The following is a 12,207-nucleotide window of genomic DNA, read 5'->3' as shown; positions in this document are numbered from 1 at the left end:
GGGTTAAAGCCTCTGCCTTAGGCTCAGGTCATGATCTCAGGGTCCTGGGATCGAGCCCGTATCCGGCTCTCCGCTCAGCAGGGAGCCTGCTTCCTTCTCTCTCTCTGCACCTGCTTCTCTGCCTACTTGTGATCTCTGTCTGTCAAATAAATAAATAAAATCTTAAAAAAAAAAAATTGAAGTAGAAGATATTAAAGCCTCTTCCAACCTTGAGATCTGTAAATGGTAAGGGTAGATACTGTTCCAGAAGAGGAGATAACAGACCTTACAGAGGAATGCTTGTAAAGATACAGAAGGTTCTTGAAGGACAAGGTATAGGTAAATTCATATTCAGACTCTGTAAGAAACCTCTTGTCTTGGGGTTTCTATCAGAAACAGATTCATTTTCTGAGATGACCAGTTTAATAAAAAATTATTTTTGATTGTCTTGATCTTTGTGGTATATAGTGCTGTGTGCTTAGAGATGTGTATTAAAAATTAGTTACTAGAGGCGCCTGGGTGGCTCAGTGGGTTAAAGCCTCTGCCTTCAGCTCAGGTCATGATCCCAGGATCCTGGGATTGAGCCCCACATCGGGCTTTCTGCTCAGCGGGGCGCCTGCTTCCCTTCCTTTCTCTCTGCCTGCCTCTCTACCTACTTGTGATCTCTGTCTGTCAAATAAATAAATAAAATCTTAAAAAAAAAATTTAGTTACTAGTTTTGTGATGAAATATCCAGTAGTTCTTAATAAAGCCTAATTACATGAGTAGGTTGGGGATTTTATGTCGGTGAACTGAGTAGTTAACAAACATTTCTTTATATGCTGATTTGAAATTATACAGCCCCTCAACAACCCACAAGTGAGTTAAAAGTTATCAAAATACAGGGGTGCCTGGGTGGTTCAATGGGTTAAGCCTCTGCCTTCAGCTCAGATCATGATCTCAGGGTCCTGGGATCAAGCCCCGCATCAGGCTCTCTGCTAAGCAGGAAGCCTGCAACCCTCCTCTCTGTGCCTGTCTCTCTGCCTACTTGTGATCTCTCTCTCTGTCAAATAAATAAAATCTTAAGAAAAAAAAAATGTCAGAATACAGATGCAAGAAGCTGCATACGAGATAATGGCCACACTTACTACACGGGATAGTAAGTGGCCATGAAGAAATACGTTTAAAATAGGAAGAACAGGGCGCCTGGGTGGCTCAGTGGGTTAAGCCGCTGCCTTTGGCTCAGGTCATGATCTCAGGGTTCTGGAATCGAGTCCCGCGTCGGGCTCTTTGCTCAGCAGGGAGCCTGCTTCCCTTCCTCTCTCTCTGCCTGCCTCTCTGCCTACTTGTGATCTCTCTCTCTCTGTCAAATAAATAAATAAATATCTTTAAAAAATAAATAAATAAAATAGGAAGAACAGGGGCACCTGTGTGGCTCAGTGGGTTAAGCCGCTGCCTTCGGCTCCAGTCATGATCTCAGGGTCCTAGGATTGAGTCCCGCATCGGGCTTTCTGCTCAGCAGGGAGCCTGCTTCCCCTCCTCTTTCTCTCTGCCTGCCTCTCTGTCTACTTGTGATCTCTCTCTCTGTCAAATAAATAAATAAAAATCTTTATTAAAAAAATAAATAAAATAGGAAGAACATATATAAAAATAAATAAGAGAAAAATATCCTAACAGATGAATGAACAGAAAGGAGCAAAATAATCAAAGAAATGAAAATTAAGTTCCCATTTTTCACCTTTTTAAATAACAAAGATCTTACAAAAAGAAAACCAAGTGCTGGTGAAGTACATTGAAATGGTTGCTTACATACTACAGATAGAAGTATTGACTTGTATAGCCCTGTCAGTATGTATTTAAAGATAAGAGATTTAATTAATACTTCCCTTTGATCCAATAATTCTGCTTTCATTCATTTGTACTAAGAAGACAGCCTCAAATGCAAAAAAAAAGTTTTGTGTCTCGCCTTTGTTGGGCTCCCTGCTCCGCGGGGAGTCTAATTCTCCCTCTCCCTCCCCACCCCCACTTGTATGGGTGCTTTCTCTCTCTCTCAAATAAATAAATCAAATCTAAAAAAAGAAAAGGTTTTGGGGACGCCTGGGTGGCGCAGTTGGTTGGACGACTGCCTTCGGCTCAGGGCGTGATCCTGGAGTCCCGGGATCGAGTCCCACATCAGGCTCCCAGCTCCATGGGGAGTCTGCTTCGCTCTCTGACCTTCTCCCCTCTCATGCTCTCTCTCACTGTCTCTCTCTCTCAAATAAATAAATAAAATCTTTAAAAAAAAAAAAGAAAAGGTTTTGTATGGGAATACATTTGTGGCAATGTTATTTATTTCTGCAAATTAGAAATTACAGGTCCAACAGTAGGGGAAGAAATAAATCAATTCAAATATTGCAAAAATACTATGTTTGAAAACAAAAAAGCTAAATTTATAAGTATTATATAGATTAATTTATATAGAAAAGTATGTTAAGTAGTTAAAAGAAGTAATTTGGGTAATGAAATTTGCTGTATGAAAATTTTTTTATCCTAAGTTATATTTTTATGTTTAATGTATACCTTTAGATAAGGGACAGCATAGTTTGTGGTAAAGAACAAAGATTCTGGGGCACCTGGGTGGCTCAGTGGGTTAAAGCTGTGCATTTTGTTTTTTTAGAACTTTACAATAATGATGAATTAGTCAGAATCATCATCCCTAGTTTACAGATGAACAAAATGAGGAACAGAGAAGCTAATTTGTCTCAAGTCTCATCCAGTAAGAGGTAAAGCTGAGATGTAATACAGGAAGTTGGATACAGAATTTTTTTTTTTAATATAGAATTTATTTATTTATTTGAGAGAGAGCAAGAGAGGGAGGGAGAAAACAGAGGGAGAGTGACAGGGAGAAGCAGACTCCCTGATGAGCAGAGAGCCTGATGTAGGGCTCATCCCAGGACCTCGTGATCGTGACCCAAGCTGAAGGCAGATGCTTAACCAACTGAGCCACCCAGGTACCCCAAGAATCTTTTGTTTTGTTTTGTTTTTTAAAGAGTTTATTTATTTATTTGACAGAGAGAGAGATCACAAGTAGGCGGAGAAGCAGGCAGAGAGAGAGAGGAGGAAGCAGGCTCCCTGCTGAGCAGAGATCCCGATGTGGGGCTCGATCCCAGGACCCAGGGATCATGACCCGAGCCGAAGGCAGAGGCTTTAACCCACTGAGCCACCCAGGCACCCCTAGAGGAACACATTTTTAAAAGTAGTGGCTGAGGGGCCCCTGTTTCAGCCAGTAGTGCATGCTACTCTTAATCTTGAGGTTGTGAGTTGGAATCCCACGTTGGGTGTAGAGATTGTTCAAAAATAAAATCTTTAGGGCACCCAGGTGGCCCAGCTGGATAAGCAACTGCCTTCAACTCAGATCATGATCTTGGAGACCTGGGATCAAATCCCGAACTGGGATCCCTGCTCAGCAGGGAGTCTGTCTCTCCTTCTAATTCTTCTTCTTTTTTTTTTTTTTTAAGATTTTATTTATTTATTTTACAGACAGAGATCACAAGTAGGCAGAGGCAGGCAGAGAGAAAGGAGGAAGCAGACTCCCCGCCGAGCAGAGAGCCCAATGCGGGGTTCAATCCCAGGACTCTGGGATCACAACCCGAGCTGAAGGCAGAGGCCCCAGCCCACTGAGCCACCCAGGCACCCCTCTCCCTCTAATTCTTACCTCTCTCTTGCTCTCTTTCTCTCATTCTCTCTCTCAAATAAATAAAATCTTAGTAAAAAAAAAAAAAACTTCAAAAAAAAATTGAGGCTGAAATAATTTTCTAGATAAGTGGGTCCTTTTCTTACGGAGTTCCCCTTATAATTCAAGGGCTGGTAGTGAAAGTGTTCTTATGGTTTACTGGCCTGGTTGTTTTTCCTTCACCAAGTAGCAGTAAAGATAGAAATCTAGTGAGGGACCAAGAGAGGCAGAAAAGTGTGTGTGTGTGTGTGTGTGTGTGTGTGTGTGTGTGTTGAGATAGAAATCTAGTAGGGGACCAAAAGAGGTAGAATATTGTGTGTGTGTATAGTAAGAGGGTCTAGTAGCTAAAATTGTTACTGAACATTTTTTCCTTCCCCCTTGGGTGTCTAGTTTTGACTTTTCAGTTACTCTGAATCATAAGGGCTCTTAGTTTATTTGATTTATGTTCTATCTGGAAAGCTGTCTTTAAAAATAATTGTAGTTCCATTTTGTTGAATTTGATTATATCAATGTACCTAAGTTTAGTGTTTTAGTGACTTCTCTTTGTAAATTGAATGTGCAGGTAAGCATTTCTGTGAAAGGCCTGAATCCTATATGTGATAATGATTATTCATTTTTTGAGGGCAGTAGCTTTGACCTGAAATTCTTTCCACTTTGAGTGTATATGTTAGGGATCTAAATACACAGAAAACTAAAAGGAAGCAATTAAGTGTGCCATAAAGCCACTTGATCATATGTTTTTAGAATTGGAAGTGACAGTGGATTATGACACTAGTAAAAATGATGAAAAATGTATATGTAGGTAAAAATTTAGCCACTTCAGTGAAGAGTCTGTGCAGGTTATAGAAATAGGAGTAATTCTCTTTATACGGAAAGAAGATATAGTACTTTATAAAACAAAATCGTTTCTTTTTAAAAATGAATTAAAGGTCCCTGAGTGGTAGAGTAAGAATCCTTTTACAGATCAGATAACCACCACTCAACCTTTCATTCCTGGAAAGAAAGTTGGAAAAATTAGTTCTTTTAAACAATTTTTTAAGGTTGTCTTCTTAGAATAATTGGAATAGTAAATAAGGGAAATTATAACAAATACTAATTTACTACCATGTCTAATTTTAGGTGAAGATTCAGTTGAATTCTTGCCTGTTTGATGGGCTGGATAAATTTCTTCTTTCTGTAGTCAGTAATTTCATGAACATTCAGAAATCTGTAACTTCCTGTTGTCATTTCCAGGAAATACATGAAATCTTTCCTTATTGCTGTTAGAATGTTCTGTGCTTGAAGAGGGCATCAGGTGTTATACCTGACAATGGAAAGAGAAGATGCTTTAGGCATGCCATCTGCCAGAATTGTGCGCAGCAGGAATGTAGAGTCAGAAAACATCTTTCCTCATGTTTTTTTTATTTTCCATATACTCTTAAGGCAAGGAAATAGCTTTTTTGTTAAAAAATTGAATGATTAGGGGTATGTGAACTTTTTCTTCAAGTCTCAGAAGCCTTTGATCTCTTATAGAATAGGTTTGATAGGAAAATGGAAAAGTTCTTTTCCTGGTACATTTGATGTTTTGGGGTAAAGTGGACTCAGAATCATTGCTTCCTGCTGCAGAATATTAGAGAGAAATAAGACATCTGAGTTGTGTTGCATCAGGATAAAAGAATTAGGGGCGCCTGGGTGGCTCAGTGGGTTAAGCCTCTGCCTTCTGCTCAGGTCATGGTCTCAGGGTCCTGGGATCGAGCCGCACATCGGGCTGTCTGCTCCGCGGAGAGCCTGCTTCCTCCTCTCTCTCTCTCTGCCTGCCTCTCTGCCTACTTGTGACCTCTGTCTATCAAATAAATAAATAAAATCTTTAAAAAAAAATAGAAGAATTAGAATTTATTTCAGGCCCCTGAATTTAATGTAATTAGTGGCCTTGGCCTCCTCCTCTTTGCATTCAATAAGGAATACATAAGTTTATAACAAATTTGAACAGAGGCAATTGTACTGTTGAGATTTGTGTGCCGTGTTTGAGGTTGTCACTGAGGATATGGCTTAATTGAGATTCTAAAGTGTAATTGAAAAGAATTTGAGACCTTGGTATGTTGTATCCTTGCATAGTAAGTGTGGCCAGCCCCATTTGGGGGCAAATACTGATCTTTATGTTCTTTGACTAAATTGTTTTCAACTAAAAATGAAATAAATCTATTACATCTGAATGTAGTACCTGTCATTGAGAAAACAGTGATTGTTGGATTTCATGGTTGTCGATTCCAAGAGCATTCAGTAGTGTGGTTGTCTTTGGAAATTTGAGGACCATTTATCTCTGAACATGGGTTTCTAAAAATTGAATTTTATGGCCTATGAAAAGTATTGTTGGTCTAGAATTTGAGAGACCTGAACTCTAATTCCACTCTAATTACTCACTAACCAGGGACATTGTGCAAGTCACTTCATCAGCCTGGGCCATCATCCTCAGGGGTTCAAGAGAAATCTTCCAGGATTTTTTCTTGATTATTTTAGCTACCAAGTTAGGTAGAGCTCACAAATCTACTAGGCACTGCAGTATCAGTAGGTTCTTAGAATTTTCTCATGTGTTGGCATTTCATGTTTCTTTCAACCCTTTTATCCTCTACTAATTTATACCTTTTTTTCCCCCATTACAGTACTCTTGTCCATCTGTTCTCTGTTGTGTGATCCCAATCCAGATGACCCTTTAGTGCCTGAGATTGCTCGGATCTACAAAACAGATAGAGAAAAGTAAGTATGGCCAGAAAAGTACCTGTGGTAGGATGCAGATGTTTGTCTCAGATCTTAACTCCAGGCTGAGTATGGGTCAGATATTTAAATGAAGTTCTGATATACTCACCTGGGGACAGAAAGAATAGTGTTTGCATCAGATATTATTGTAAGTTGAGGATGCCAATCTTATTTATAATTGTTTGACTCCCACTGTCGAGAAAGACTCTATAGTGTATTTCCTAAGAGCACTATTTCTTCTGCTTGGCTTTTGACATTAAAGCATTTTGTATCAAGAGCCCATCTGTCTTTGGTAGGTATTTGTAAATTAATGGGAATTGATTTTCTGCCATTTGGCATAATCTAAAAAGAAAGGGAGTGAATGCAACAAGACATGAAAGCCCCAGATTTCCTTTAAAAACAATGTAGATGGGGTGCCTGGGTGGCTCAGTCATTAAGCATCTGCCTTTGGCTCAGGTCATGATCATGGACCTGGGATTGAGCCCCGCATCAGGCTCCCTGCTCAGCAGGAAGCCTTCTTCTCCCTCTCCCACTCCCCCTGCTTCTCTGTCTGTCAAATAAATTTAAATCTTAAAAAATAAAAAACAATATAGAATTTACGTATTTTAGAATTGTACTATGAATTATTGAGGGAGTGGTCAGGCTATTGAAAAAGATAGTAACTGAAAGTGTTCTAATTTTTCAATTTTGTGTATCATTCTGTAAGACTGTAGGAGGAGGATGCCTGGGTGGCTCAGTAGGTTAAATAAGCCTCTGCCTTCAGCTCAGGCCATGATCTCGGGGTCCCGGGATCAAGCCCCACATCAGGCTCTGCTCGGCGGGGAGCCTGTTTCTCCCTCTCTCTCTGCTTGCCTCTCTTATCTGCTTGTGATCTCTCTCTCTGTCAAGTAAATAAATAAAATCTTAAACTATCGAAGGAAATAGGTGGGAGAGAGTGGATAATTTTCTAAAGCTAAAATGAAAAGGATTAAAGGGGTGCCTGGGTGGCTCAGTCATTTAGTGTCTGCCTTCAGTTCAGGTCATGATCCCAGGGTCCTGGGATCGAGCCCCACATTGGGCTCCCTGCTCAGTGGAAGCCCGTTTTCCCTCTCCTACTCCCCCTGCTTGTGTTCCTGCTCTCAGTGTCTCTCTCTCTGTCAAATAAATAAATAAAATCTTTTAAAAAAATAAAAATAAAAAAATATATATGTGTATATATATATATATATATAAAAGGGATTAAGAATTCATTGAATTCTCTTGGATTAGAGAGGTTTATAGATAGTATATATTTTTTAAATTATTTTTACTTTTTTCAGTTTTTTATTTAAGTAATTTCTATACCCAACATAGGGCTTGAATTCACAACCTCAAGATCAAGAGCCACATGCTCTTCTGACTGAGCCAACCAGGCACCCCTAGATAGTTTTTTTTTAAAGATTTTATTTATTTATTTGACAGAGCAACAGTAGGCAGAGAGACAGGCAGAGAGAGAAGAGGAAGCAGGCTCCCTGCTGAACAGAGAGGGAGCTGAAGGTAGAGGCTTTAACCCACTAGGCGGCCCCCTAGATAGTGTATTTCAGTTTTAAATGGAGCTACACCAAGAATGGGGGATTGTAACAGCAATTGGTTCTTAGTTTAGTTTTGTATGTGTTTAGCTCTGAATAGTATCTATAGTTATGTATTTCTGGCTGCATTGAGAATAAAATTAGGTCATGCTTTTTCCTATTTGTGTATACATTCACAAATTTTTTTTAAGTTTTTTTTTTTTTTTAAGATTTTATTTATTTATTTGACAGAGACAGCAAGAGGGGGAATACAAGCAGGGGGGTAGTGGGAGAGGGTGAAGCAGGCTTCCCACCAAGCAGGGAGACTGATGCAGGACTCGATCCCAGGACCCTGGTATCATGACCTGAGCTGAAGGCAGACGCTTAATGACTGAGCCACCCAGGTGCCCCTTTTTTAAAAATTAAAAAAAGTATATTTTTTAATTTTTTTTTTTAAAGATTTTATTTATTAGGGAAAGAGAGAGAGAGCACAGCACGCAGGAGTGGGATGAGAGGCAGGAGGAGAAGCAGACACTGAGCAGGAAGCATGATGTGGGGCTAAATTCTGGGACTGGGATCATGACCTGAGCTGAAGGCAGACACTTAACCGACTGACCCACCCAGACACCCCTTAAGAAAATTTTAAAGTAATTTCTACACCCAGTGTGGAGCTTGAACTCATAACCCTGAGATTAAGAGTCACATTCTCTGCCAACTGAGCTGGCCAGATGCCCCCCACAAAAATTTTTTTGATTAGAGAACCATTTTGTCCAATATCTGGGTGGGCGTGAATGCCTTCCAAAAGGGATTTCCCACGTCTTTATAGTGGTAATATTCATTGAACTTCCCTGAATCCCTTTTTAAAGAACTATAGAATCTTTTGTCCTTCTTATTTTACTACTAGAATATTCTTCTGTAGTAATAGACCCATTCATTTAGCAACAAAATTGTTAAGGTCTGCTAGAACTGGTTTTATTGATACAGAGGAAAGTATTATGTCAATTTAGTCAAGAACCATATGATGTAGAATTATGTAGTTTTAAGAACTCAAAATAAATGAATCAGTGACTGAAGATCTTTCTTAGAAATAGGTCATTCAAATATAGTATAGGTATAGTACATACCTAAACTATATATATATATAAAATAATAATATAAATTAATAATATATAAATAATAATATATATATATATATAAAATATACCTATATAGTAAAGGTATACCAGCAAATGCTAAGATTTAATTAGAATCCTCTATTAGTAGCATTTATGGGACATGGTTTAAAGTTTTAAAGCCTTTTCCCTCCATCACTAAATAAATGCTTATTTGAAATTTAGAAAGAGGGGTACCTGGGTGGCTTAATCAGTTAAGCATCCCACTCTAGATTTCAGCTCAGGTCATGATCTCAGGGTCATGGGATCAAGTCCTGCATCAGACTCTGCCCTCAGCGTGGAGTTTACTTGTCCCTTTCCCTATGCTTCCTCCAACTACCAACACACACACACACGCGCGCTCACACTCTCTCTTTCTCTCACTCAAATATATAGATAAGGCTTTGCTTGATAGTACTGGTTATTCCCCTCAAGTTTCATATAGGATAATGAATGAAATCTGCTGCTTTTTGACTCCTCACCTGTGTTAAGCCAAGCTTCTTTTTGTGTGTACAGGTACAACAGAATAGCTCGGGAATGGACTCAGAAGTATGCGATGTAATTAAAGAAATTATTGGATAACCTCTACAAATAAAGATAGGGGAACTCTGAAAGAGAAAGTCCTTTTGATTTCCATTTGACTGCTTTCTATGAGCCCACGCCTCATCTTCCCCTGTGCACATGTTTACCTGATACAGCAGTGCTGCGTGTTGTACATACTTGGAACAACAAACTAGAAATACTGTACTTCTGTACCAACATTGCCTCCTAGCAGAGAAGTGTGTGTGTGACAAGCCAGTTCTCCAGGCGTAACCTAGGTGTGAGACTAAAAGTTTTCCTTACTGACTTAAATTTGGATAACGGCAAGGTGAGGGGTGGTGGGTATGGTGTGTGCTTGGATGGGGAAGAAAAGCTCCACTGACCTGTAGGAGATTGTTTTTAAATGGAATCCTTTTAAACTCAGAACAGTTATGAAAAGCAAGGTGAAGAACACGAAGCTGTTTCTGTATTCATGTTTTTGGAAGGACCTACGTCTTAGGTGAAAGTTATGACCAACCAGATTAATCTCTACCCACATCCTGTATTTTAAGGTCTAAGTTTAACTGGTCAACATTTAAATGGATTGGAGCTATTAGTACATAAAGTGTGATGGGCTTTGGTCCCACATCTTTTGCATCTCCCCACCCTTCAACCTTTGTCCTTTCAGCCCCTTTCTCTCTTCCACATTCTTTGGTTTGTATGTGGTTTCTCAGTTAATACATAGCTAATAGCTCTTATTTTTCTTATGTTTTTAACTGCTTAGGTCTATCTGGATGTAAGGGTGAAAATTCATTTGATGGAAATACTTGTGTATATTTAAAGACCCAATTGCTCCTCTGGAGCTTGTACGTTCAAGAATGATTAATCTGTGTAATAAACTGATTACTACAGTCATTACATATAATTTTGTGTGAATAGGCTTTTTGATTTTAAGAACTTTGTCTAGCAGAGATTAGTGGTGGGTTCTCCCCCCCACACCCCTAAAATGTTTTCATTTATACTGGTTACATTACAAAATCATGAAACAATTCCAGTTTACATAGTCAAAAGGATATCTTGAAAGTAATTTTACTGAACAAGATAAGGGCATAAGCTTAAAAGCATTTCCATGAAACTTACATGTGCAGTATTCCAGGAACATGACTGTTAAACTAATAAACCTGCTTTATTAATGAAACTAAGCTGCATTTCACAAAAACCTTGTAACATTCCCTTGGTACATAGGACATGAAAAAAAAGGCATTGCTATTTGGTAAGTTAAGCTTCTGTGATTGTGATTGTTAAAAGAGCAACACTGATCAAACCTGGGAAACATGAGCACAATCTTGTTTTGGAGAGTCTACATAATTACTTTGCACTGACATTGCAGGATGTTCATTCAATTATAAATTGTACTGTATGTGGCTTTTTGAAGTCTTCCCTTGACTCTAGTAAACTGTAGTTTGAAACTTGTAAACAACTGTGTTTGCCAGAAACATCGTTCATGTGAACTAGGCAAGTTACCTTTTTTTCCCTCCTTCTCCTATTCTAATTGTGTAAACCAGGCCAGCCTGAAGGCCGTGGCTGATGCTCTCTAGCCATCAGGTTCTTTCAAATGCATCTTTACACTTCTGCACAAAAATTGAGGAATAAATGTCCACTGCTTTTGGTTTTAAACTTGTTTAACTTGTCTGATCTCTCAGTGTAACTATCCCTCCATCTCGGAATTAAGGTGTGCTATAACCTGAAACCTCTTAAACTGCTGCTTTGCTGTTGGCTGTGTCCTAGCATTTCTACCATTCTTGACCTTGCGAAAAAGGTTTGACTGTTCACATGTGTGGGGAAAGGAGTTAGAATTGAGCTCTGACCTAAAATTACCCTGTAGTCTCAGTATAATGGGCAAGTGGGAATTCATCAGTTTTGGACTTGGCGAGTAACTAGACTGGTGACTGTGGGTCAGTTGCACAGATCCTGAAATCCCACTCTTTGTCATCTTAGAGAGCAGCCAGCATGTTAGCATTGATTAGGTCATAATGTAGAGACTTTCACAGGAGTGCTCCGCAGTATTTTTAAATGCTAAATAAAAGCCATCATAGTGGTGTATAGGTGCCAAATGAAAGGGTTTGAATGGTCATAAATAACATTAGGCCCTTGAATGCAGTTTGGTTTTGCTTATTTGGATATAGAGCATATTTGGTCCAGTCTGCATGCATATGCCTTGGCCAGAACAAAGTTGGTGAGGGAGGCCACATTCTCCACTCATGAAGAAAAGTGTGTTAACCTGGAGGGGTTCTCATCTAGAATCACGTTGCTTTTTTTGCAGGAATGCCTCTGGCTTTATCACATATGAAAGCTCATTTGCAGTAACCTTGATGATCTTGGTGAGGCATTGGTTATCAGGTACGTCAGTATTGGAATATCAAGTGTATGGATTCCTTTTGCTTTGCTGCTTAATTCTTAATGTGGAGTGCTTGGACAAATTAGAGCTGGAGCAGTCCCTTTTAGTTATATGATTTCAGATACTTGAATGCTTTGTTATTGGCCAGTGGTTAAAGGTAACATTGTCCTGCTGGTTTCTATACTTTGGATAGTACATAGACTTGGAAGG

At 39.2% G+C, this 12,207-nt stretch overlaps 1 protein-coding gene across 1 annotated transcript in view; it reads left to right on the top strand.

The window, feature by feature from the left end:
* UBE2D2 (ubiquitin conjugating enzyme E2 D2) overlaps positions 1 to 10,524 on the top strand; it is a 63,473-nt gene extending 52,949 nt beyond the window's left edge. The window contains exons 6-7 of the mRNA XM_044226372.1: positions 6,310 to 6,403; positions 9,597 to 10,524. Of these exons, the coding sequence (XP_044082307.1) occupies positions 6,310 to 6,403; positions 9,597 to 9,642 (140 nt within the window). The 3' untranslated portion in view covers positions 9,643 to 10,524. The remainder of the gene's footprint in view (positions 1 to 6,309; positions 6,404 to 9,596) is intronic.
* The last annotated feature ends 1,683 nt before the right edge of the window (positions 10,525 to 12,207 follow it).

Source organism: Neovison vison, chromosome 1, assembly GCF_020171115.1.
Source record: "Neovison vison isolate M4711 chromosome 1, ASM_NN_V1, whole genome shotgun sequence".
Lineage (NCBI taxonomy): Eukaryota > Metazoa > Chordata > Mammalia > Carnivora > Mustelidae > Neogale > Neogale vison.
Note: the sequence above shows the minus strand (reverse complement) of the source record. Positions and strands in the feature narration are given on the sequence as shown.